Source organism: Passer montanus, unplaced genomic scaffold (genome assembly GCF_014805655.1).
Source record: "Passer montanus isolate IOZ18808 unplaced genomic scaffold, ASM1480565v1 scaffold3, whole genome shotgun sequence".
Classification (NCBI taxonomy): Eukaryota; Metazoa; Chordata; class Aves; order Passeriformes; family Passeridae; genus Passer; species Passer montanus.
The window spans coordinates 15204953-15231811 of NW_024367707.1; the positions used below are offsets into that span (position 1 = coordinate 15204953).

Here is a 26859-nt window from a genome sequence, read left to right on the forward strand (position 1 = left end):
AGAAGAACTAATCCCAGTAAAAATAGAAAGTACTTATTCATCATCAGTACAGATCAGCAGTTTAATTCTACTTAGTGCTTATTTCTGTATTTCATAAAGTTCTTGCCTTGGTTTTATCAATCAATCATCAGTTAATTTTATCAGTCAATTATAATTCCAGTTAATATATACAAATTGAAACTCAAATACATGGCTAAAATCCCTCTCCTTTTCCTTTAACTGGAGCAATAAAATAAAGGAGCCAGAACTTCCAGAGCATCTACCTGTCCATGTTTTTACAAAAATTAGGAAATCCACATAGCCATTAATCAGGGCCAGCTTTCAAAACCAGATGACCCAAAATTAATCAGTGTCAAAAGCATATACATGGATTTGGACTAATTTAACATACTGAAACTGGATTCTAAGGAAAAAAATCCTCATCCCTATCAGTCAATAGCTAACTCTCTAAGGTGACAGGGCCAAGTCCTAATTCTCTAAATCATTAAACTTGGGTTGCTCCACAAGCCTTTTATATTTGCATCCCTGATTTTACCAATCCCATGACAGGACCTGATGTTTAATTACTTATCTGAAATATGGATGGAATTCTAAGTTCGAAAACTGAGAATTCATGTTATTTCCTGTTCATTAAAACCTATAAACCTACACTGTTTCTTCTGCAAATGGCTTTGGTCAAAGACAGGCATCACCCATTTCACATTGTTTATGCAGTTCCACAACTTTTCTTTTGGTTGCCTACTTTGTTAAAACCACAAGATAACATACTAATTGATGATGATAATTAAGGTTTGCTCAATTCCACAGTAAATTTAATTCCAAGTTTATCTTAAAAATATCCAAAAGTGAGTGAAAAAACAGGAAATTATACATTTAAGACTGATTTAATGTGCTTGTCAATAACTGAGACAGTTTATTTTGTTTTTCTATAAGGAAACCTCTTCATACAAAGCAATTAGTTCACTACTATTAACGTAAAGGTAATGTATTTCCTGATATGACACAATTAAAAGACTTAAATTTTATGGTAGATTTATCAAGGCAGCATTACAAAAACAGTAAGATGGAAACCAAAGGGTAAAACAAGAAATTAACTACATGATTCTTATTTCACTTACAACTTCAAAGTTTCATAGTGCAGGTTAAAATACAGTAACTAGTTACCATTTAAGATAACAAAGCTAGCTCTAATTAAAACATATTGCTAAAGTATTGATATTATTTATAAGCCATAGAGCTTATACTCAACATTTCTAGGTGAAAACTGCATCCATTTTGTCCATGCTGTAAGTTGCAAAAGTTTGTGAGCTTTTCTGAATGTTTTTGCAGTACATAAACCTTTAAAGAAAAAAGTTAACAGGGCAAATACACAATACACTAATAAACAGTAATAAACTAATGGTGACGTGTGTGAATTGCTGTTTTGCACATAATGTTGCTTTTGCATTGTTTTCTATATTTATTCACCCGTGCAAGGTGTAGATTTCTCATAAAAATAACTACATACTGAATAAAGTGTACAGTTTGGGGTCATCTGAAACACAATAAATATTTTACTATATCAGATGTATGTGCAACACTAATGTAGCACAACAGTATCATTTAACGAAAATTAACTTTATTACTAGACATGCAAAATATCTTGGGCTTCATTACAGTTGGACATGTCTAGCTGTCATTATTATTTGGATCATGTGCCTGCTGTTTTGGCTTTTCTTTCTGAAATTAGTATCTATGTTTACCAATCTAAGTTAGTCAGCTACACACACAACAATCAACAACAACAAAAAAATACCTCACTTACTCTATTTGCGCACCATGAGCCACAAGGGCACTTATGGAATCCATACTACCAGACCGTGCTGCTTTATGAATAGGAGTTTCACCAACATAATCCTGTAAAGACAAACTACATTTTGTCAAACATACTCTTTCTAAAAATTAAAACATTATTATTACATTACTTTAATTAAGATAGCAAATATATAAAAGAAGCATTTATTATTAGCTAGCAAATACATCAGGTACTTCATCATTACTTTAAAGTCTGCAGTTGGCTGCCAAGTACATTAGACTTTTAACAAGAAGTAACATCAGAGGCATTTAACTCACAAGATAAGCTTTATCCAATAGCTCAACAATCAGCAGACTCTTATTCAGAAAACTGGTTCACCCTCCCAGCATCCACCACCGTAACACGTTATTCTAACACCTTCATTTCCTGGCACTCCTTTCCCAATACACTGGGCTGCACAAGCCCTCCTGAGCTCGGGAGCAGCAAGGCTGATTCTGGGACTGTGCTGCTTTCAGATCTTGCTGGCACACTGACTCAGTCCTTGAGGGCTGCACCATCAGTACTCGGCAGGAGAGGAGCTCTACTGTAACAGAGGTATGCCCAGTGTTCACAGGACAGGCCAGATCCCTCCCAACACATACACATTGATTCACATCCTATATACTTGTCTTCTGATTTTCTTTGTCAATTTCTATCCCATTATTATTAACCAGCACATCCAAACCTTTAATTTTTTTGCATGATGTGCAGACATACTGGGGGTAGAGTATTGCTTTTCAGACAACTCCCCCCCATTAACTGTCTTACAGGTAACAGGGAGGACCTACAACAATTTTATAAATCCCCCATCCAAGCAAGCAGCAAGTATTCATACATCATGATCTACAAAATGCAGAGGAAATTCAGTACTTGCAGTTAACCATCCGTATTAAGAACCACAGAGAAGTATGTGTAATTGAACATTGCCTTGGAATAGCAAGTAAATGTTTTTACTGCTTTGTTAATGTGATTCATCCTCAACACTTCCACAGTGCAGCAAGGGTTTTTTTGCCTTGTTTTCTTCCCCCTTCTCTTTGTCTCCAAACTTTTGACAGACTTCACTAGTCTGTTCCAGATATTAAACATGTTCTAACTGTATGTGCCTCAGTTTAGCTTCCCTGTTCCTTTTATTAAAATATCAACATCAGCTATTAAATTAACACAGCACCTTTACTGATTCAACAGTGTTTACACACAACAGTGTTAATGCCTAACTCCCCAGTACTGGCTTCACTTTAGCTCTATTTGAAATGTGAATATATGCAAAATATGATCATACTACCTAGAAGCTACTAAGTATCCTAAATTGTCTGTCAAACTTTTAAGAAATTTAATCCTATCTTTTAGACCATGTAAGTATAACTTGAAAATGAATTTTGAATTATAAATTATGTAGTCTCAATCTTCTACTTGACAATTTTATTTCATGGTGAAATATCTTTGTAACAAGTTACAAAACCACTGAGGCTAAGCCAGCTTACCAGTGCTTAAGACATATATTCAGCCAAACAGTGAACTACCTAGCACAGCCAGCAGGGAACAATGGCACCCAACAAAGTTTACTTTCTTATAAAACAATGAAAATTGTTAAAAAAAGTTTGGATATAGGAAAGAGCAGCAAGTATCTTAGAAACTAGAAAATGGCTATAGAAATTAGAAAAGCGCTATAAAGCCTTTCTTCCAAAGTGGATGTCAGCAGCTGGTGGATAGAAGACTGCTTTCCAATCAAGTTTATGCAGATTTTTCCTATTTGTAACTTCCCCTGAAGTATCAGGAAGAGAAAAGTTTAAGAGAGAATGCAATTTTTTTAACCATCGTACATGGAAATTTGAGGCTGATTTATCCAGAAAAAAATTCTTTGGGTAATAAATTTTCCAGTCATAAAAGCTGTCTTCGATTCATCATTCTGTTACTGTGTCCTCCCCTCCCCCCTTTTGTTCAAGTGGTCAAAGTACAGAAAGTAAGTGATTTGCCTCTTTTGTCAGCATTAGTATCTACAAGCCCAATCCTAAATTACAAGAGAGTCACTCATATGAAGTTCAGGTTAGGGTTAGTTGGCCATGCATATGAGAGAGATAACAAAATCTCCTCTAGCTATATAAACCTGGCACACTGTCCACAGTAAGATCTAGAGAACTGAATTCCAACATTGCTGTGGGGAAACACAAAAGGGATGAGAGAAGACCTTTGCAAAAGGACTCCCCAGCATTGCATTAGAAGAATGAGCTAAGCTTACAGCAGCTACCACTTCCATCACCAAAAAGAAAAGATTAGTATTTCAGAAGGCAATATATGTCTTGAGAAGGGCTGCTTTTAATCACTGGCCCAGTAAACCATGTGTCTAAAGTTAAGGAATTCAAATAATACTTAAAAGTGACAGAATACTCAGATTTTGATTTTTATAGCATTCCTTTTAATTACAGCACCCAAATTTCAGTCATCACTACTATTATGCTGCTTTGAAATTCTCATAAGGGGCCAAATATATTTGCACTGAAACACTTTCCCAGAAATTATCTTTCCTCAGAAATTCTCTCCAGATTATAAGTTAGACTAAATGGAAAAGAAATATATATGGAAAAATATATATATCCCACTGAAAGATGGCTTTAAATATTTCAGCGCATACAGAAGAAAACAAAAGTACTCTGTATGAGTCTCAAAACAATTGTTTTGATTCAACTGGAATGGATGTGACCAAGCAGGACAACAAAGTAACATTTTTTTCCAAGAAGTTCCTCAGAGCTGTTCAGGGTATAGCCTGTTAGCACATTCTCATGTGCAAGACACTTCTTTCCCTATCTCTTTTATCTCACAAAAGAAGTTATTTTATTTTGAGAAGCTCTATTAATTCCTCATTACCCCTCATAATCCTTTAAATTGGTCACACTCCCCATCTGTGCTTGAGTCTGATACAACCCCTTTTGTAATAATATTCCAGGAAGAGAAGCATGAAGGACTTGTAGTGGCCTTTCACAACTAGAGCAGAACTTGTCCCTCTGTTGCAACACTGCACAAACAGCCCAAACTTGTCTCGCAATCTAGAGGATGCATTATCAATAAATGAGTAGAAACTCAAACTAAGTTTCACTAATTTAGAATTCAAGATAATACATTTGGATAGTAAATATTTTGTACACAGTGCTCTTGAAGAAATGGCAAAAAGGATTTGTGAACCATCACAGACATTTAGTTTTTGCAGCTCATTACTGAATGCCTTCCTCCTTGCTCCTGGAAACAACGGCTACCCTCTCACACAGACAAGGGCAGTTTTCTCTAGCTTGGGGTCATGACTAGATTATCTTTGACTTCTATTTCATTTTACTGAATAAACATCTAGCTTCCTTCCTTATTATGTTTTTATTTATGTGGCTGAAGAGTCTTTTGCTTTTGTTGGCTTTAATCAGTAAATCTATCTCAGCTTGATTAATCAGTTTCCAGTTCCTCACTATGCTCTTAACCTCGAAAGACACTTCCCCTACCAATTAAATACTTTTCTCAAACTCTCCTCCCAGGCCTCTTTCATGCATGAGTATTTTTTTCAATTCAGTCTAAAGCCATTTTTTACTGAATTTCTCCTCCTCCTGTCTCTTTGAGACCTGGATTCTGATAGCTTAAGGATGGTCCAGTTGAATTCAGAGCACATCTCCTATTTTGTTCTCCAAATTCCAAGTCCCTGGACATGATTCAATTGATCTCACTCATTGGTACCTTTACATTCCTTCCATTTATTAAAAAAGCAACCAAACACAAAAAAAACCCAAAACAATCAAACAAACCAAACAAAACCCACCCCAAACAAACAAAAAAAATCCCCACCCAAAACCAAAACAACCCACCAACCAAAAGCAGCTTAACTTACTTGCAGGAATTTATTTTTAAAATAAAAAGCTTCCACACACATTTGTACTGAAAACTTTCAACTATGTATACTGTTTTGGATGGGAGAGTTAATTTCTTCCACAGTACCCATTTTTGGGTTCGTGACCAGCAAAGTGTTTTTGGTACACCAATGCTCTAGGCTGGGTGTGCCACAGCTGGGACCACTGACCCAAATGGACAAGAGGATTATCCCATGCCATAAGACATCATGCTCAGTAAGCAGAACTGGGGCTGTCATTGCTCCAGCACTGGCTGGAATCAGTGAGGTAGTGGTGAGCCACAAAGCTTTTTGCGCTGTGCTGTGAGGTTTTTGAAAATGTTTTATCACTTTGTTTTCTTGGATTTCTTTTTCTTTGTTTCCTGTCTTTATTTCAATCCATGAGTTCTCACACCTCCCTCCTGATTCTCCCCCTCACCTCACTGTGGGGGGGAAAAGGAAGCAGCTGTGTGATGCTTAGATTCCACTGGGGTTAAACCTCAACACTGCACAAGCACTTCTAAAATACTTCTGGTAGTGATACCTGACTAAGACACAGCAGCCCTTACTTGATAAGAATTACAAACCAACTCCATTCCTTAACTGACTGAATTTCAATCATCTATCAGGTGATCACATTTCCAAACACTACTCATTTCTTCCATTTCTTAGAAGCCATACACTATCCTTTCTGAAGCTAGAAAGCAGAAACTAGAGAACACAGAGCACTTTTCCTCCTTTGCTAAAAGGCTTTTGTGTGCAAGTGAGAACTTATGGAATCTATTTATCTGGATTTAGACCTAACTGTTGTTTTAAAAAAACCCTGTAATATACCCAAAGAACGTTTTCTTCCTCTCCACTAAGGATATCAGCCTATTTACAGTTCTTGCTCCTATGGGTAGTCTAACTCTCCTAAAACTATCTGCCACCACTGCCATGTGATGTTAACTGACTGCATGAATAGTAAGTTGCATCCCCTGTAAGGGTGCAGTATTTCTTTTCCCTTCCCTTTATGACAGGCCACATACTTTTTTTTGGCCAATCAACAAAGGCAACATACAAAAGAAATGTTTAATAGGCTGAGGCTAGAGGGAAAATACATTTAAATGAAGTCAACAGTTTTCTAAATCAGAAAGTACTTATTATCTGATGTATCTAATATATACAACAGCCCAGAAACCATCTGTGTTGTGACAAGGATAAAACATCAGAAAAAATCCTCAGGAAAACTAGCAGGATAATTGCTTTGCACTGTTACAGTGAACTAGAGCAGGCAGGCAGCCAAATGCAGGTCCTGAGTCACACTACTAAGAACTATTAGCAGTCACAGCCCACTGAGGGGAAAAAAAAAAGAAAAATCAGAAACAGTAGGACATTGTCTTGAATACACTGATGGGTAGAAACAGACCATTGCTTGGCACTTCAGCTTTCTTCCTGTGTACTTTTATATGGTGATCCTGGGGGTAAGGAAGTGCCCACTGATGAGAGACAGATGTGATTCTAGCCAGCACACACAGTTACATAAGAGGGCTGGACATCACAGGATATACTCACATAATTTATTTGGGGAACAAAGTGCAGTTGGGACAAGCAGTTTTCAGCATTTGTCCTTCATTGCTGCTGCCTGAGAAGCATCCTGGGCAACTGTCACCAGCAACGAGATAAGACATGTTTAAGTTTTCCTAAACTTCAGGGCAGGCAGCATGAGCTACAATACAATACCTCAGGGCAGGTATGAAACATGCATGCAAACTCTACTGAGTACCGGAGGTTTACGGTAAAACTGAGAGACTCGAGTGGATTCCTTTTCAGAAGCTATCCTTTTCTTTTTCCAGAAGTGAAGGGTTAGTCTGTAGCCAATGACCAGAAGTCAGTTTGGAAGGAAAAGTTTACTAGTTTAAATATCAAGCATTCCCAGATCTCTCTCAGCATGTGTTTTGTATCCAGTGTCCATGGAACACTTGTCCTCACACAAGCATTAGCCAGTGACTATGTCTGTTTGGAGTACAGCATCAGTCAGCGAGCTGGAAGGAATAAACAAAATACACATCAGGAAAGAGTGCTCCAAAAGCTCAAAAAGTGTGGGTGGAAGCCCTAGATGATCACCTAAAAGTGCTTGCAAGTTAAATAAGGAACAGAGACCATTTAAGGAGTTCAAATCAAACAAGAATAGTAGAATTTGACTGCAATTCAATAAACAGCTGAAGGAACTGGGGATAGCAAAGCATGCACTGTGCTTTACATAGCCATGTATGAAACATTCCAACTATCTGTGGGATGAGCTTTCTGCTTTAGTTATCACCAAGGCACGCTGCCTAGCTTTCAGTGCTTGTGCATGAGAAAACAGTGTGACTGACCAGTTGTATCCTACAAACTTCAGAGACTTTTTTGCTTCTACTACCATTTTAATTAACCAGAGGTATTTATTTTGTCACTAAACTGAGTCTGAAATAACTCTGGTCATCTGTTCAATTAGTATTTTGTGGGTGCAAAAAAAAGTTACTACATTCAAGTGTAACTTTAGCCTACCATTAACGACATACAAGGCACCCACTGTGTCAGCTCTCAGGACCCACTTCTGTTGTGTCTGTGGTCTGTCACTGCCTCAGTCTGCCCCTAGCAGTCTACAGGATACCATCATCACTATCTGAGAACCTGACAATGTGGAGGACCATTTGCTCTGGCAACCAGCCAGCAACATACAGACTCCTGATCACTGGCTTGCCTTAATAACTTCTTTTAAGCTGGAATGAGTCTCCTGCCCATTTTTAACTGCAGATTATACTGCCTTCTGCTTTCTTTCACAGCCATCTGCATGTTGCCCTCAGCCCATGGAGAGATCTCTCCACACTCTTCTCTTCTTCTGGGAGCTAGCTGCTACTTTCTTCTTTGCTACCACCTCACTCACTACATGTGAATTTTTTTCCCCCCTCATCATGTTCCAGGACATCAAGCTTGTTCTTCAAATCCATTTCAACCTCACTGGTCAGTTCTTCTCTTTATCCTCATAGCTGGAAACTTTCATTCTTCTCATTCATTCACTTTCATTCATTCTTCTCTTCTCATTTAGCAGTTATTTGTATATCTTTATTCTGTGCATGCCACGTTTCCTCTCTAATCACCATTTCTTTACATTCTTACCTGGTCTCCAGATGCATTTACAGTTCTTGTATTTTCTCTTCTGAAGATTCTACCACTATGCAGCAATAACTTTTTGCATAAGTTACTTTTGTCAGGTATCAAGGAGAAGATGCGATCTATAGCCTCTGCATCCAGCCACCTTCATTGTTTCTACAATTCTCCTGGTGTCTCACAGCTGTTCTCAATGCACCAGACTTCTTTTCTGAAAACTCAACACAAACTTCCCCATTTCTTATTTTTGCACAGCTTAAAAAAAAAAGAGAACCAAACTCTAGAAATGCAAATGTTTTAGTTCTTCAGCAGACTTAGCTTAACTCTACTGCATACAAAACGCAGTCTGGCCCTTAAATATTTTAAGAAAAGTATGATGCAAGATTTAACAGGCCAGACATTTTATGGATGCTGTGCTATACCACAGCTTTTAACAACAGCATATGCTGTAGTAATAATTATTCTCAGAATATTATTAAAAATACTTTTAATTACCATTAAAAAGGACGTTATGTATGACCAGCATACATAACAGATTCATTCAGTACTTCAAATATTTTCTTCAAAAACATTATGATAATTTTTAGGTATTGATTCTGTGTTGTTACTGTACCAAAGTACAACACTTCTTTGCAGGATTTTTTTCTGTATTAATAGCACTCTCTGCTACCAAATATATTACATACTCACCTAAAACTAATGGAAGTTATAGTAAAAAAAAAAAAGGGGCAAATGAAACTTTTTAAATCACTTATTCTTTGTTAGTCAAGTACATGTTTCTCATCTACTTTCAGAAAGCTACTAGAAAAGCTTCAGAAATAATCTAAAAGAAAAACAACATAAACCCAGATGCACCTTAATAAATCAAGGCAGCTCTTACTAGTTAGATCTATGAGTAAATCATGAAGCACCACAAAGGTCTCATGGTTCTGCAGATAATAGTAAATTTTTCAATTCTTAGCATATTTATTATGTTCCTCACTAGTCTTTTCTTGCCCCTGCAGCAGCACTACAGTATCAGAGTATTTGCTAATGCTGCCAATAGCAAGGCAACATTACCACTTTGTTCAAGAAGCAGCAAGATGTCAATTCCTAAAACAAATATCCTCCAATCCCCTAGAGGCTTAAAGGACATTTATCAGTCCTACCTCTATTGCAATGTAAAATGTCTATAACTGATAATTAAGTCACTTGACTTCAGCTGATGTCAAAAATAAAGCATCTGTATGTTAATGTAAGGCTCATACATGTCATAAAAAGGGATCAAGACAACCCTTGCAGAACTATATGCATACATGAAACACACATTAATCCATACCTGTTTGTTTATGTTGGCCCCCGCTTGAATCAACCAATTCAGGCACTGTGGATGTCCTCCAAAAGCAGCAATGTGGGCTGGTGTTTGAGCAAAACGTGTTGTACTGGCATTTACAGAAGCTCCAGCTCTTACTAACTGCATTAGGCACTCCAGCTTTAAAGACATGAGGGAAAATAAAACCAAAAACGTTACACAGATGTGCTATGACAATTAGCATGTGGTAATAAATACATAAAACCTAAAAAAGCTAAAATTACCAGTAAGACTACATGAATGAAAAACAAGACAGAATATGAAATTTAGGATTTCCTCCCTCCTCCTTCCTCATTTGGTCATAGACCACACCTGAGAAGTATTTCTCACCTGCAAAACTGAATTTCATCTTTAATTTGAGAAAAGAGGAAAAGGGGGCATAAACACTTCAGTCTTAACTAGAAGAGATATTCAGTTCATTTTTGTTAAGAGGGTGGAAAGGGAAGAAAGAGAAGTAAGGAAAAAAAAAAAGGGGGGAGAGTTCCAATTCAGCAAACATGATACTAACCAGACATGATTAGATAACATTTGCCAAAACAAAAGTGTTGTTAGGAGACACATAGATGCTGGACTCATACTCTCAGCAGAGTTTATATAAAGCTAAATCAGAAAAACAAAAAGATTTTTCATTTCTTTAATGCACTCCTGGAGTGACAGAAGATTAGTCAAGAAAACTAATACTTAAGAATACATATATAATATGTTAAATCTATAAAAGGAATAAATTAATTCCACCATTTTCTGGTTATTTCAGATAAGAAACTGTTAAAAACAAAACAGGCTGCTTGTGGCACCACAAAGATAAAAAGCATTTTTTCTTTTAAAAAATTGCAATAATTGTCAAATTATATTCTGCCTTTTTTCCTAACATACCAACCAGAAGTGTCAGATAACCAGATACTATTTTTAAAGGTTCCTAACTTCTCATTTTTAGAAACTAGGCAAACCCCGGCTACGATGACCTCAACTCTCAAAAATAGTCAAAACAACACTCCTTTCCTGTCACCCAGTAACATTGTCTTGTTGACAGGAAAAGAAACTCACTATGCTGAAATAAACAGTTTAGTCTAGGCATCCATTTACTGTGGGTACAAAACAAATACCACTGCACAAAACAAATACCAGCAGCAAAACAAAGACCCTTACACCAGCTCAGGCATTGGTTCATATAAAACAAATCTGTGGGTGTCTCAGTGTATCACAATTAAAGAAAACATCAGCCACACCACAGCTGTCCATAAAGGAGCAATTAAATATCTGAATGTGGGCTGGCAGCTTGACTCAGAAGTATCAACATCAGGATTATAACATTCTTCTCTGTTCCTGTATGTCAGCCTTTCCTTCTCCCTCTCCTAACCTGTACATTTCTCATCTTGCTGAATTACAAATAAGATAAAAGTACCAACCACTGTAATGAAGTGTTTTATATTAGTTTTTGCAATTAAGGTGTCAACTTCATTTGTTTCCTTCCCTCATATAATTCAAACACACATGTGAACCCTATCCCTTGGGATATACAGAAGTAATTTTTTTGGACTGTAATGGAGTTAAGGCTGGACACAGTTGTACCAGGAACTCACTAACTGCATGATGGAAGGGTGAGGATAACAGGAATTTTGCATATTAATGAGTCTAGCTCCATAAACATCAACATTGCCAAAGAGAAAGTAGCTTTTCAAAAGAAAATAAGCACTTTTGTTGGGGGAAAACCTCCACATCCAGTAACTTGTTTGAGAAAATTTCTAACTCCAACGCTAGACTACTGAACTACATTTTGTATTTGCCAATATTAGACTCTCCACGATCTTCACATGTTAGCATCCATAATACTGCTGTCAATCCTCCTGTAACTATTAATTAAATTGTAACCCTGTGACTATTAATAAGTCATGTGATAGAAAACACCCCTCCAGCTACACCAAGGGGTTTGTCTGTGGTAACTGAAGGCAAAAATAAATTTCAGCCAGTTTTTAGAACAATAGACTTTATTAATAGAGTTCATTTGAAAACACTTCCAGACAAGCATTACAACTTCAGGAAAGAATAATATTTCCTGCACAGGCACCAGGCTAAAAGAATTCCTTAATCAGGAATCAGCCCATCAAGTGAAAAGGAAAAAAACACAAACTGATTCACCAGCACTGTCCTGCACTACTTAAATCTAAGCTGGCCACACACCATGATTATCCATGTAACCTCATTTTTAAACATTTTCTTTTTTTTTTTTCCTTGCATACTCTGACTTTAGAGTCATAGGGCTTTAACTATGAATACATTTCATCCCATTAAAAGCTTGAGTATAGATTTTGTGTATCATGGCTGTCAGAAAAACCTGCTTCTTCCAGCATTATGGAAGAACAAGATTAATTCCATCCATGAACAGGAAAAGTCAACACAACAAAAAACAATACTTGACTTGATCATTTATGCTTGATATCAGGACACACAAGTCCAATTTCATTAAATAACCTAAATTTAATACAGAGGATATTTTCCAACCTAAAGCAGAGGTTAAATTGATTTAGTGAAGAAAGACAGGCCTCCATACAGACCACACCACTGGCAAAGTACCAAGCAGGAGACAGGCATTTTTATCTCTACCGCTTTTGTTCCTAAAGAAACAGAATGTATTTACTACTATTTTGCTTCCTATAATGTAAACAGTCAAAAGACAAAAAAGAAAAGCAGGCGAAGAGCACAAGCAAAGAGATATGGTCAGAGAAAATAAGAATTTGATTGTAAGTGATTAAAAAGAAAATTAATGCTAGTCCAAAATAAAGTGAACTAAAATTAAGATGAAAATCAATTTTTTATGCAAGCCCTGTATTTTCTACCTCTCTGGTAACTTTTTTTAGACTATTAACATTTTTACATTCTGACCCATCTTCTCAGAAATCTGTGGAATACCAGCGTAATTTAGGGCACTATAGAATTAACTCCAATTAAAATACAGAAACTCTAATGGGAATTAATTCACATCTCAGAAGACAAGCACTTTTCTCCGGTCAGGGAATGTCCTGAAAATGCAAACTCTACCACAGGTACTCAACACAGCAAGTAAATTTGCACTTGCTACTATCTCTAAAAGGAGCTCCATACTGTCATTAAATGCCCAGGTATTAAACCTAGAAATACAAGCTCTAATATCCATCACCTGCAATTGACTTTGCTGGTATTTTAAGTATTACAAACTGTAATAAACTGCAAACTGTAGAAGTGTGTTTTAGAGTAAGGTATTCAAGAACTCTGTGTTTTCACTTTTAGTTGTAAGAGACCCCATTTTTACTGGTACTGGTGCAGTTACACCAGTATTTTCTCCCCCATAAGCCACCTTTCCTCTTTCACATATTCATTTATAACCAACTTGACTGTTGCTGCTACTTCCTCCCTGAAACATATCTACAACTGCATGCAAGAATTTAGCTCTACACAGCTTCACTGTAATTCTGGACTGCCCTTTGATGCAGGGAGAGCCATCTTACGTTCAACCTGTGCCACAGGCAGAGGGAAAGAAAATTCTCTTTGAAGTTCACCAAACCTGGACTCCTGCTGTGTGTGCAGGCACACATGTGTGTACATGTGTGAACTGGGTTAGATTTCATTGCTCACAAGTAGTTCCAGAAAAGAACTAAATCAATTTTGTCTTTTCAGCATCCTACAGAGCTGCAGTGAGAAGCAATGGTCTGGTGGACCATGCTACTACTGGCCCTATATCAGACATACAGACATGAAGCTCTGTCATCACATAATTTCTTCCAGGAAAAGAAAAAAACCACAAGTGATTATCCCACAAAATCTAGAAAAACAAAGAAGTGAAGAGAAAGAGACCTGTTCAGTAACTGTTAAGCAGCACTTCAAAAATTAACATCTGAAAACTGTGGTACTTTGAGAAACAGAAGAATTTTCTATTTTGTTTTGATGAATGTGAATTTGGGAAACAAAAACGCCACAAACGTGAACGTAAGACATGCATCCGAGCAGCTCTTGTGTCACTGCTGGCAACACTCAGCTAACCCGTGAAAGGTACAAGCGTAACTATGCCACACAAACACAAAGCCCGTCAGGTCTGGGATCCAGTTACACTACTGTAACTTCTTCAAAGTGTTTCAAAGTGCAGTCTTTGGCTCTGAGAAAGGAACACAACTTGACCATAAAGTACGTAGATAACTTCCACAAATTGCTGCCTGGATCTGATGGCTTTTAGGAAAAAACATATGAACAAAGTTCTAGAAAAACCCATTTACTGCCTATGTCACCTTTGTAAGTTTCATTTCATCTGCCAGATTTCCCCCCTATGTAACACCACCACCTATCAAATTTTGCCCATACCTAAGAATGAAAACAGAAAATAAAAGCATAACGTGTTGCAGGCTGACTTGCTCCCTTTGTTTGCTATTTCTGCAAGAGTCTCTTCAACAGAAACTGGAATGCACACAAAAGCTCATGCTGACTTGCTCCCTTTGTTTGCTATTTCTGCAAGAGTCTCTTCAGAAACTGGAATGCACACAAAAGCTCACTCAACCTAGTATGGTTAGCAGAGAGCTGAAGATGCTTAAAGGAAAAAACAAAACACATACACTATCCAAAATCTATAGCCAATAATTAAGTAACTACTACCTTGCACGACTGCCAGAAGCTCATACTGAAAAGAAATCCTTACAAGACGGAAAAAAGAAACAGAAGACTGTAAGGCAAATTAGTACCTTAATACTTCCTGCGAGTGTACTTAGCAAGGAAAATAAAGGCACTCCATTTTTTTCGGAGTGCAGATTATCAGCTTCTTTCTCATCGGATACAAGACTATTCTACATTTTGGATTTTGTGGGTTTAGGGGTTTTTGTTTTCCTTTGTTTTAGGACTAGAAAACTACTTAGATAAAGCTGCTTCGAAAAGCTAAGATCACATAACATATAGAAACCATCTCCTAATGTCCTTTTATAAACCATGACAACTGCCTAAGCACATCAATCGTCCTCCTCTGGCACACAACCAATAAGCAAATAGAAGTATATGGGAAATGGGAGGGAGAACAAGAACAAAAGCCCCTCGAATACTGAACTCAGACAAATCAATGAGGAAAAAAACCACATCCCAACACTCTAGGCTGGAATCCTGCATAGTCTGAGACACTCACTGCATCAGAAACAGGAAATGCATACATTAAAATCGAGAAATTAGAATATCGCCCATTCTAAGATGTGAAGTTAGTCTTTTTTGCAATGCATCGACGCCAATTTCTGCAATGCATCGACGCCAACGCACAAAATTCCATACGTATGAACCACAATTTATCTTTCCTACTGAAGGCAAAAGGGGAGCGCCGTACAGGCACAACAAGCACCTCCTGCCCAAACTGCGACCGAGCCGGTTGTCATAACACGGGCACCACAACACCACGGGCACCACAACACCACGGTCTCCAGGTGCGGAGCCCGAGGACGACACGGATCGGGAGCAGACCGCGCAGACAAAGCGCCCAGCGCCCCGTGAGGGAGGCAGGCAGGCAGGCAGGGCCGGCGGCGAAGGACGATCAGCCGAGGGCGGAGAAGGGGTCGCGCCGCGGCCGTGCCTCCGGCCCTCATGGCCGGCGCCCGCCGGGGGTGTCCGGGGGCTATGGCTGCTCCTCATCATTCTCTCCTGTGCCCGTGGCCCGGGGCTGCCGCTGCCAGCCGGGAAAGCGGCGGGGAGGGAGAGGGGCGGCTGCCGGCGGCAGTGGGGGTGGGATGAGCGGTGCCGAGACGGCAGGTGCCGCCAGCCCCGTGACCTGCGGCCACCCACGCCTCGCCGACCGCGGGGACAGGAACGGAGCCAAGCGCCACGGCTGTCCGCCCCGGTCCCGCCCGATTCCCCGAGGAGCGGCAGGAGGCGGTGAGGAGAGGCGGGGGGCGGCGGCGCCTCCCGGCACAGCGCGCGCGAGGGGCAAAGATGGCGCCGCGTTGCGCGCGAGCGGGAATCGCGCCCTCCTTCCCGCTCCCCTTCTCCTTCCCGTTCCCCTTCTCATTCCCGTTCCCACCCCCGCTCCCGCCGCCGGCTGAGCCCGGCCAGGCCCCACCTTGCCGAAGTGCGCGGCCCAGTGGATGGGCGTCCAGCCATAGAAGGAATCCTCGGCCGCCAGGTCGGAGCGGGGCGAGCTCTGGAGCAGCGTGCACAGGGCGGGCAGGTCCCCATCGCGGCAGGCGCGGTGCAGGGGGAAGCGCAGGGTCAGCAGCTCCTCACTGGAGAAGCCCGCCTCGGGGCCGGCTCCCAGCGACATGGCGAGCGGGAGAGCGGCGAGAGGGAATAGGAAGGAATGGGGGAGGGAGAAGGGGAAAGAGGAGCGGGCGGGCGCGCGCTGCCCTGGCGGGAAGCGGCGGCGACTGCGGCTGGCGCGCGCGGCCCCGGGCGGGGCGCAGCGGGGGGGGCGGGGCTGCTCCCCTGCCCTCCCTCCTCTCCCTCCCTTCCCTTCCCCTCCTTCCTTCCCTTCCTCCCTCCCTCCTTCCCCTTCCCGTTCGTGCTCTTTCCTCCTCCCGCCTCCCACTCCGGGTTCGCCTCTCCCTCCTTCCCTCGCCGCGTCTCTCCGCCTTTCCTCCCCCCCTCCCGCTCTCCCTTCCCTTCCCTCCCCCTTTCGTCCTCTCCCTCCTTCTCGTTCCCTCTCCCTCTTTCTCCCCTTCTCCCTCATTCTGTCCCTCCCCTTTCCCCGTTCCGCTCTGCTCTCCCGCTGCCGGGTTTTCCTTTGTCCGAGGCGGCCGGGCGGGCGGAGCGCTTTGTATCCTTGGGGAGTGGTGCCGGCACGGGCTGAGCCGCGGGGCAGCGCCTGTCGTGGTTTGCTCCCGTACACCACGGACGTGCTGTCAGGGCAGCTTCAGCACTCGCATATCACTGTGGGTTTGTCCTCCTCAGTGGGTTGCAAACCAAAGGGTAACCCTGTCAGTGTCTGGTTAAAATGGCAATGCCTGATTTTAAATTGTTTAAACCAGCAACCAGCCCTTGAATAGTGGCTCCACAGAAATTTTAAGGAGCTTCTGTCGGTTGCTCCTAATTGTTTTCTGTCCGAAGTATTTGTGAACGTCTTTTTCTGACACCAGTAAAATTTAATTGATGGCAATGAAGAGTATAATTTTTTAAATGTAAGTGCATTCACCTGTTGCTGAAAATCATGGAATCACAGAAGCATAGAATGGCTTCAGTTGGAAGGGACCATCCAACCCCCCTGCCATGGTCAGGGACACCTTCCACTAGACCAGGTTGCTGAGATCTCCATCCAACCTGCCCTTGAACATTTCCAGGGGCTTCCACAACTTCTCTGGGTGTCAAAGAGTATTCCTTGTTCAGTATACATTATCAAGCAATGCAAGCCAGGAGTTATATTCTGAGGCAAAGAAGGAACAAATAAACTTCTATTAAAAGTGTCAAGAGACCCAGGCATTTAAAAAGTTTTTATTTAAAATCAGTCTAAATTGATCATTAAGATGCTGTGAAATATCTTTTTCTTAATATAGGACTTCTGACTTCTCACAAATTTGATTCTGTCGGCATTCCTCACATTTATTTGGCTTCTTTTCGTTTTGGCATGTATAAAGCTGTGTGTGTACAGTATCCAGTGCTCAGAGATAAGGTTCCAGCACAAAGAAAATCACCTGCACACAGAAAGAACTGCACCTTGGCTTATAGCCCAGCACAAAACACCCCTCTGACATATGCATCCCATGGCAAATACTCTCTTTGTACATATGTAAAATCTTAGGAAAGGAATTGGACAGTCAGCATACACCTTTTTTTAGCCTTCAAGAAGGTGATTAAGGAATTCATGCATTATGGAAAGGCACTGACAAAGAGTGGGTGTTTGGTTGGAATGTACTGCTCTCATGTAGAGAAGGTTCTTTCCAGAAAGCTGTTGCAACAGCAGCAAACTGGAGATTTGGCTTAAGATTTTCCTTAAAATATCACAGGGATGGCCTGAGCTACAAACTATGGATTTAGACGGTAGAAATCATAGCAAAATTAAACACCTTTTTTTTGTGTGTTCTCAAAGCTTTGTTTTGATCTGCACATAGTAACATACATCTCTCTGTATTTAGGACTCGAAGCACAAGTGTGGTATCAAGATATTTAACTCTAAATTAATAAAAATAATTAACTTGAAATGTGGCTATATTTTTATAGCTGTATCAAGTCAGAATATGCAGATGGAAATCTTGCTTTCAGAAACTTTGTTTTAACCTTAGCTGTCTTTATTTGAATTGTAAAGGCTTATTTAATTTTTTTTTTTTAATCTGCAAAATGGGAATAATAAAATCCTGTCTTGAGTGGTTGTAAGAAGCTCAATTAATCAAAGTGCTTTGAAGTAAAAAACATAACACTGTGATATGCATATACAAACGAGGCATTTCAATGTGAGGCATTACTGCAGCTAATATTTGTATCCCCTACATATTATTATATATTCACCAAAATAAAGTATTGCTTCAGCTTCTAGAATGCTGCCAAGTTATAGATCTCAGAACAATGTGCAGAGGAGGATGGATTGCAGATCAGCCCTTTTATAGATGGTGACACTGAAGCACGGGCAAGCAAAATGCTTTGGCCAGGGGAGGGAGTACTTTCAGCTACAGCAACTTTCAGTTCAGTCCCTTATCCTTAGCCTTACAAAAACAAACATTTTATTGGATCATTTTATGTTGGACCTGGCCTTGGTTTTCAAAGCTCTGAAAGTTCATCATCCTCTATGCACTTCTCATCCTGGGTTATGGGGATTTTTTTTTCCCATGTGCAGCTAGGCAGATGCCAACACTTTTATTTACTGCATGGTTTGGGGATTAACTAATGCAGATCCTATACGATGGAGCAATTGAAAGAAAAAAAGAAAAAAACCAAACCACACAAAACCCAAAAACAAACAAGGAAAAAGCAAAACCAAACCAAAACCAAACCCCCAACCTATACCACACCTTATGTCATAGTATGGACCTTACCAAAATGTTTGGTATTAAAGAACATGGTTTCCCAGGTTGAAAAAGCAATGTTTTTTATAGTGTAGTGTATAAGCACTGACATAGTTGTTCACATATTGTTTATAACTATCATAAAAGGCAACAAGTGTAAAGAACTTGGGTTATAGTGAGGAGGAACAAAAAGATCCCTGGCCTTGAGAAGATTAATATTCAAGATTTGTTTTTTATGTCATACAGGGATATGGAAACTGCCACACCAGACAAAGGCAGTCTGTCTAATTTCCTTATGGACAGTGACTTCATTTACCTGCTAGTGATTCTACAAGGTAGACAACTACCACTGCATTTCTTTTGGAGGGGTGGAAGGAGAATGCAGGGAGGGGAAGAGGCTTTAACAATGCTATGCAGGAATTTGGCATGTGGAAATGAACTCTGGTATATCTTGTTTTGTGACTAGATTCTTTGTTATGAGGTCAAACGTTTTTATTTCCGTGCTAGTGATCTACACCAAAAGTTCCAAAATAGCACAGCACAGTGCTCTCTGTATGAGACTGATTCCTTAATCAGTCTGTAGCTGGCATATGACTTGTGAAATCACATTTGTCTCTCTATTTTTTGAAATGTGAATCATTATCCAGATAAATGTAAAAATGTATATGTTTTGATATTCTGCATTTCCTTTGACCTCCTTAAAATATTTTGGCAACTGACTTCATAAGTTAATTAAATTTAATAGAAGTAAAATCTTTAATTACTGTAATATCTTGTGAAACTGAGGACATGGAAATTCTGGAGTTTTTAACATTTCGTTTCAATTACATTATAATTTATTATTTTGTACTTCTCTATCATATTGTAGCTTAATTCTGTACAGAACAAGACACATCTTAAAGAGATTTTCAACAGTCTTGCTGCAGAAAAGATCAGATACATAAAATATAAATCTGTTTTGTGATTCTAACCTCTTTCTAGATGATAGATCTGGTTTCCTTTACCTGCTATTATGGTCTCTTTGCACATGACATAATTGAAGAAATTGAGAGTCATGGGTTAAACTGGGATTTACAAACTTTTTTGAAAAAGGGGCACAGTAATATGTAACATTTCAGGTTCTTTGCATTTTCTGTTTTTATGTTTAATATGTATTTTAAACTGAAGTCTTTATTGGAATGCAGTAATTAGTATTGTAAATGCTTACAGTATTATTTATTTTAAAAAATACATTCTTGGTTTTTTTAATTACTCAGAGAGTTCACCTGTTAAACTTAGTAGAACACATTTTTGTATATTTGAAAAAAAAGTAGTTATTTGCAGTCCTATTTGCATTAATTTCATCCTCAGTTCTATTCTTGGTCTTTTAAGGGAAGTGAGAAGCTTTGTTTCTGTTTCTGTTTCTGTCAGATCAAGGAGGAAGACTTCATGTTTTGTTGGGGCGTTTAACAGAATTAAATTTCAAACAGCAGAACACACAGAGGAGCTTATAGGCAAAGTGGAGTGGAAGAAGAGATTTGCTCTATTTTAGAGAAGTTTGCTTTTATGTTCTCTTTTGGCTAATGGCACAGAAATAAAATGGTCTATAAATGAAGGCTTTTTGAATATTAACTAGTCTAACAAGTGTATATTTTAAAAGTAAACATGTTATTTTAAACATGTGGTTTGTGGAAAAGGATTTGCTGTGTTACTTAGCTGTAGTGTACTTGTCTTCTCTGTGCCACTGTGATACAAATAAATTATATTTGCTTGGATTTTTTTTCAGACAGGTTGAATATGGAGCATTTTATAATAACTTGTACTGGACAAAGTCAGGAATCTGTTGTTTTGTTGTTGTTGTTTTTTAGTTTTGTTTTGTTTTTTTGTAAAAAGTATTCTAGAATTCAATCAAAACCAAAATTCATTCAAATTCCTCCATTCTTGCTGTAGAAAGTTTGCACTGGTTAACACTTAGGGCTTTATTTAGTTGCCCATACATACATTTCTAGTGCCATTTGAGATGCCCAAGAATATTTGTCTCTGTTGCCAGCTGCTGCTGCAGAACGGATAAGTTTACACAAGTTCTCTGCTGTGCCTGCACAGAGCTGATAGATATCTTGGGAGCCTGAAGGCTTCTTAGGCTAACACTTCTCCACAAATGTCATGTAAATTGATGTGCCCAGTCACATAAGAAGTTCCTCAAATTTTGTCTGGTCCTGAGTCCCATTAAACCTCTTGTCTTTGAAGGAGGTTGTCACAGAGTCGCTGTTTACATCCTGCATTATGCCTGAATGTGGTTCTGGGTCTGTGGGTCATTGTTCATTCTGTTTTCCTGTCTTTGAGGGTGATTTTCCAAAAGGACAAACTTATTAAGATGTTATTCATCTTCCTTTTTTCTTTCTTTTTCTTTTTTATTTCTTTTTTTCCTTTTTTTTCTCAGTGAACTATAATGAAAATGTGACATTTCTTTAGATGCCATGATTTTTTTTTTAGCAATGGTGGGAACTTTACATCATTTTTCTAGTGTAAATAGAGACTGACTCATAATTTTCAGGGAGTAGTTCAAAGATTAGATTTACTTCCTATTTTTGGTTAAATTAAACCACAGCTGAGTGATGCACCACTTGAAGTATGTTGTTCTTATCTAGATTTTTAGCTTTCTTCACCTTTCTTCAGCAAAGACCAAGTGTTCTATTTAAATCACTCCTAAAACAGCATCGGAAATAAACCTTTTTTTTTTTCAGATGGAAGTTATTGGGTAAAAGAGCTGAAACATTTTGTAAAAGCTGATTTCATAAACTTAGAAACATTGGTGTTCAAATGCTAAAACTGAGTGTGCAGAATATGTGAGGCCTCTGGAGGTACAAAGATCAGAAAATTAATAGCAGCAGTAGCTGCTAACATGGAAAAAAAAGTCATGAGTGGAAAAACAGTAAACTGAAAATCCTTTATCCTCCTTTCCACTCCTCAGTTCTCAGAGTTTTGTCTGGCAAGAAAAGCAGGGAATCTGTCTGACTTTCAAATAATTACTGATGTATTACTCTGTTGGAGGCTAGTAGCAAAGAGCAGCTGTGCCCTGTAGACAGAGCCAATTTCTCCCTTTCCCATCCCCCATTTCTGACTGCCTTCCCTGGAGAAAGCAATCTCACTGTTAAATAAACCAGGGTTGGGTTGCAAGACAAACCAAGAGTTCACTGGGAAAATATTTACTCATGCGTAAAGAAGCCTTTTTTAAAAACTTTGCTGCTTAGGAAACGATGTGATTTCGTGGGTAATAAATAAAAACAGATTTGTTGCACTACAGTTGTAAAGCTGCCATCTTTTATGAGCCTGGGAAGAGTGACCTTTTTCATCATAAGTCTTTGTCAATTCTGCCTCTGTGCAACTCTGCTCTTCTCTTCATGTATGTGAATCATCTGGGCTGCACTCAGCTGAGAGGTCTAGTCCCTAAAAGATAAGGTAGTTAATTATAGTTCTTGTTTTTTGACAAACTACCTTTCTTTTTCCCACACTTTTTACAAATTTTAACTGAAAATTAACAATTCTTGAGTGGCAAAATACCAGTATTGTGGTTAAAAACAGTACTATAAGAAATCAATACCAAACCATTTCCATTTATATTGAGCCCGAACCACAGAAACAAGAAGGTTCTTCAATGTCCTCATGTTCAAATTGTGTCCTGACTGTAAAAAATAAAGGAAAAAAAAAAGTTAAAATTTAGGGTGAATATAAATTTCACTTGCTGATTGCTTGGATTCAGTAAGTAACTGCTATCTGGAAAACTGGATGGGTTAATTGTGTAATAATCTAGAAACCTTCACATGGGAAAGTATTTAATAAAAGTGAAAATGCCATTTCTACTTACAAAGAGAGGAAACAAAAATCCAGAGGAAGGTGAAGAGTGTGAAACATCTGTCTCTGAGCCTAGCAAGTGTTCTTGAAACCTGCATCCTATGCAGTGAGATCGGATGCTTGTATTTGAGGGATTTAGTTCTTACTTCTCAAAAAGATTGTGCTCCTCCCCAAACCATGATTTAACAAAGCAATTGTGGCACCACATCTTCATTGGGCATTGGTGCCTGGTGTTTCAGGAGAGGGATTGAAAAAAATCTAAACAGCCTGTGTTATCAGAAATGGTTTCTATTTCAGCTTGCATCATATGAAAGGAGCCATCTTGTGGTTGTCTCCTTTGCAAATAAAATGTTGCTGGAAATTGCCTTGAAAAGCTGAAGTGAAACATGTTTCTACACCTCTATGATGATTTTTCTTCTGTTGTTTAGAAATGTAACCTTCCAAATAGCATTTGGCTTTAGAAATGTTTTTACTCAGAGAATTTTTTCTATCAGGTCCCAGTTCTACCAAATCTTCCAAATTAAAATAGCACATCTGTCTGTTCATACAGGATTAAACTAGATGTGTTCAGTCTGATTTCACTCTAGTCAGTTCATCCCAGTAACTGCTAGTCCTCTGAGCTCTGTTCAGACAAACACAGTAATCTGCACTCTAAATTTTGCTTTAAACTAACAATCAACAGCATGTCCTCTGAAATACAACTCTTAGAGGAACTGTTTGTTATGCTAAGTGATCTATATCTGTATCTATATTTATATATATGTATGTATCTATATCTATCTATAGATACGTAATCTTCATTGAAATGCGCTCACTAGGAACTCTGGGCGTTCCAGGCACAAGGCATTCCTACCCTTTGCTCCTGGACTTTTAACTCGTCTTGAGGAGCCAACATTTAGATGACACAGCAGTCAGATTTCTTCACCTCTTTGCTGATACACAATAACACTTACCAGTTTTAGAGTTTGATAAATCCACAAAATCCTGAGTAGATAAACAAACTTATTTTATGTTGATTAGCTCACTGAGGCTTGTATCAATTTATTTAAATATATTTTAAAAAATTCCCACCAAATTACCTTAGTTAGACCATATAAACAGAAGCTTCAGCCATAATGTTTCATGTTCAATTTCCCTAATAACTTTGAGTAAAGTTATGTATGATTCAGCTTGGGTAGCCATCTGCCTACTGCAGTTTTTAGTAACTAAATGTAATATCCAGGCCAAGGATCACCATAACTTGCTGAAAATACAGAAAAATGTTACAGATTTTATTTCATTGCTTTTTGAAATTGATTGAGGGCAAAAATGCATGGAATCTGTATTTCTGGTGAATTTGTGCACACACACCAACTAACAGATAAGACTTACTTTAGAATGTGCCATTTGAGGTTTATTGTGTTGAAGAAAAGATTGTTCTAGGAAAATGCAAATCTGCAACTGGGATTTGAAATGAGACTAATATTTGTTCCTGCTGAACTGGAAGGTAGACTTTGAGATCTAGGAGAGACAGGATTAGTAATAGTTTTTACTACATCTGGATTGGAAAGGCATTGTAAAAATATATTTTGGGAAAGTATTTGAGACATTGGATTAGAATTAGACCTGATAAAATTTTCAATCAGGGAATACCGATTGCTTTTTTTACTGAAAATATGAATGGGCTCCTTCAGAATATGTTTTCTTTATTAAGTATAACATTTTTAAAATTAAAATCTGGTTTTAAAAACATAACTGAAATAGTTCAAAACTTCATACTAAAATTGAAATGTTTTTAAGCTGTTAAATGAGATGCTTAAATTTCTTTTCATTTTTAAAAATATCTTGCTGATATCTTTACTTTTCCTCCTCAGTTAAAAAGAAGACTTAAAAAAATTATATTTTCCTTGAGATGGAAAAATCGTTTTCAGTGTCATCCTAAATAAGATCAAACAGTCAAAAGACATCTCACTGTTTGAGAAAATTACTTAATGGAATGAAGCACCACAGTTGGAGAGAACATAAGTAGGGAAATGACAGATATGCCATGTAGAATTTGGACATAATCTATCAGTAAGATTGTGTTTGCTCTACTGTGAGCAACAATAATTTTCAGGAGAAATCATAGATCTTTACTTTCTGTTTTAATTACTGCTCTCTATCTTGCATCTAGTAAAGGAGATAGAATATCTGGAATGAAACATGTAGGACCTATTTCTTGGAAATAGGTTAAAAGCAAATGAGTTATAATATCTTCCCTCCAAAAATGTTGCTGGTATGACAGTGATGATTATTCTGAGTGCTGAAATAAGAGAAACAATATATATATGGGATTATTTTTCACACAAATAATCTACGGCTATAAGTCTTTCAATGTACAGGATTCTGGAAGGTAACACATTAGACTAACAATTTAAAATAATATTGGTTAACCTGCCTAATTTCTGTAGCTGTTAGGATGCAGAAAGTCTCCTTTCAAAAACTGAGTCTGTGCCTCACTAAAGACATCTACCAGTTACCTAGAACCACAGCTTGTTCTCTACATATTTGGGTGGCACTGGAAGCAAAAACTTATTTTTCCTATGTTTCCACAAAAACATGTATTTACTTTGGTGAAACTGAAACCACAGATTTATAGATCCAAGACAGATGCAGTTGTGGAACTTTTTTATGGAAAGGCATATAAAAATCCAGAAATTTGGCAATTGTAGCATATTCAGAGGAGAATAAACACACATTTTAAGAAATGTGGAATGTAAAAAAGTTAAAAGAGGATCAAACGCAAAAATGGACTGCTTGGAAGTGAGTAGCTTTGTAAAGTATTGCATTCCCTCCAAGTGCTAAACTCTATGAAAGCTGTTGATAAGAATCAGTATATATACTCGTTTAACAGAACTAAAGAGGATCAAATGCAAAAATGGACTGCTTGGAAGTGAGTAGCTTTGTAAAGTATTGCATTCCCTCCAAGTGCTAAACTCTATGAATACTGTTGAAAAGTATCAGCATATACTCATTTAACAGAACCGATGAGAGTTGATTAGAATTACCTGGATTCAGCTTCCGGAAGTTTCTTGTTGCTAAGTGAATTTAGTAGTCATAGATACGTTTCTTAGGTCAGCACTTCCATATTAATAAACAAGAAGTTGAGTAAGATTTTCCCTAGGAATAAATCACTGCCAACCACTGTTTATGGAAGCTTTTAGCAGACCAGCCTTAGAGTTACCTTTGTCCAGATTTTTTTTTTTGTTTCTGTTAACTAGGATTAGGCTGAGTTTGCAATCAGAAATTGTATTATTCAAAGCAGTAAGGAAAGCATTTTAAAACTGTTTTTGTGAAATAATTAAATGGCAGAATCTGGAAGAGAATGTTGTAATGCCACAATTTGGAAATTCATCCAAAAATGAAACTATTTGTCTCCCTGCTTCTCTTTGCACCTTGACATATTAAATAAATGCATCATTTACTTGATTGAAATCTTTTGCTTCAATAGTAAACTTCTGATTTGCTAAAAATAAAATATGTTTGACACAGAAAGACATTTCAAACATCTTTGGAGGAAAATGAGCTTTATCTGTGCTCTGAATGTTTACAGATATCATGTACATGGTACTGAATCTCCAGTGTGAGAGTCCAGTGGAAGTTAATCAGTGATATTTCCTGTGAATTCACCTTCAGATGAGTGCTGTCTCTTTTTGTCATTTACTTTGGTATTATATTATAACAATTGAATATTTGGTGCTTTTTATAAAACTTTAATATTGATAAATATACTGTGGTTAGATAAAAGGTAGGAGAATAGAGACAATGGTGAAGGTAATCTGGCTCCTAAGGAGTTACAGCTGTGCTAATTATCAAGAATGAAGAACAAGCCTGCCCTTAATAGGCCACAGCTGGATCCAATTAAGAGGGGTATTATAAAAGAGCAGGTTGGCTGGTGGAGAGGGGAGATGGA

At 38.4% G+C, this 26859-nt stretch overlaps 1 protein-coding gene across 3 annotated transcripts in view; it reads right to left on the minus strand.

Annotated features, from left to right (window-relative positions):
• Positions 1-16551, minus strand: part of ANKRD10 (ankyrin repeat domain 10) — a 37566-nt gene extending 21015 nt beyond the window's left edge. For all 3 annotated transcript variants that reach the window (XM_039714322.1, XM_039714321.1, XM_039714320.1), the window contains exons 1-3: positions 16229-16551; positions 10144-10296; positions 1805-1896 (exon numbers count right to left, since the gene is read on the minus strand). In XM_039714322.1, the coding sequence (XP_039570256.1) occupies positions 1805-1896; positions 10144-10296; positions 16229-16429 (446 nt within the window). In that variant the 5' untranslated portion in view covers positions 16430-16551. The remainder of the gene's footprint in view (positions 1-1804; positions 1897-10143; positions 10297-16228) is intronic.
• Positions 16552-26859: the final 10308 nt, after the last annotated feature.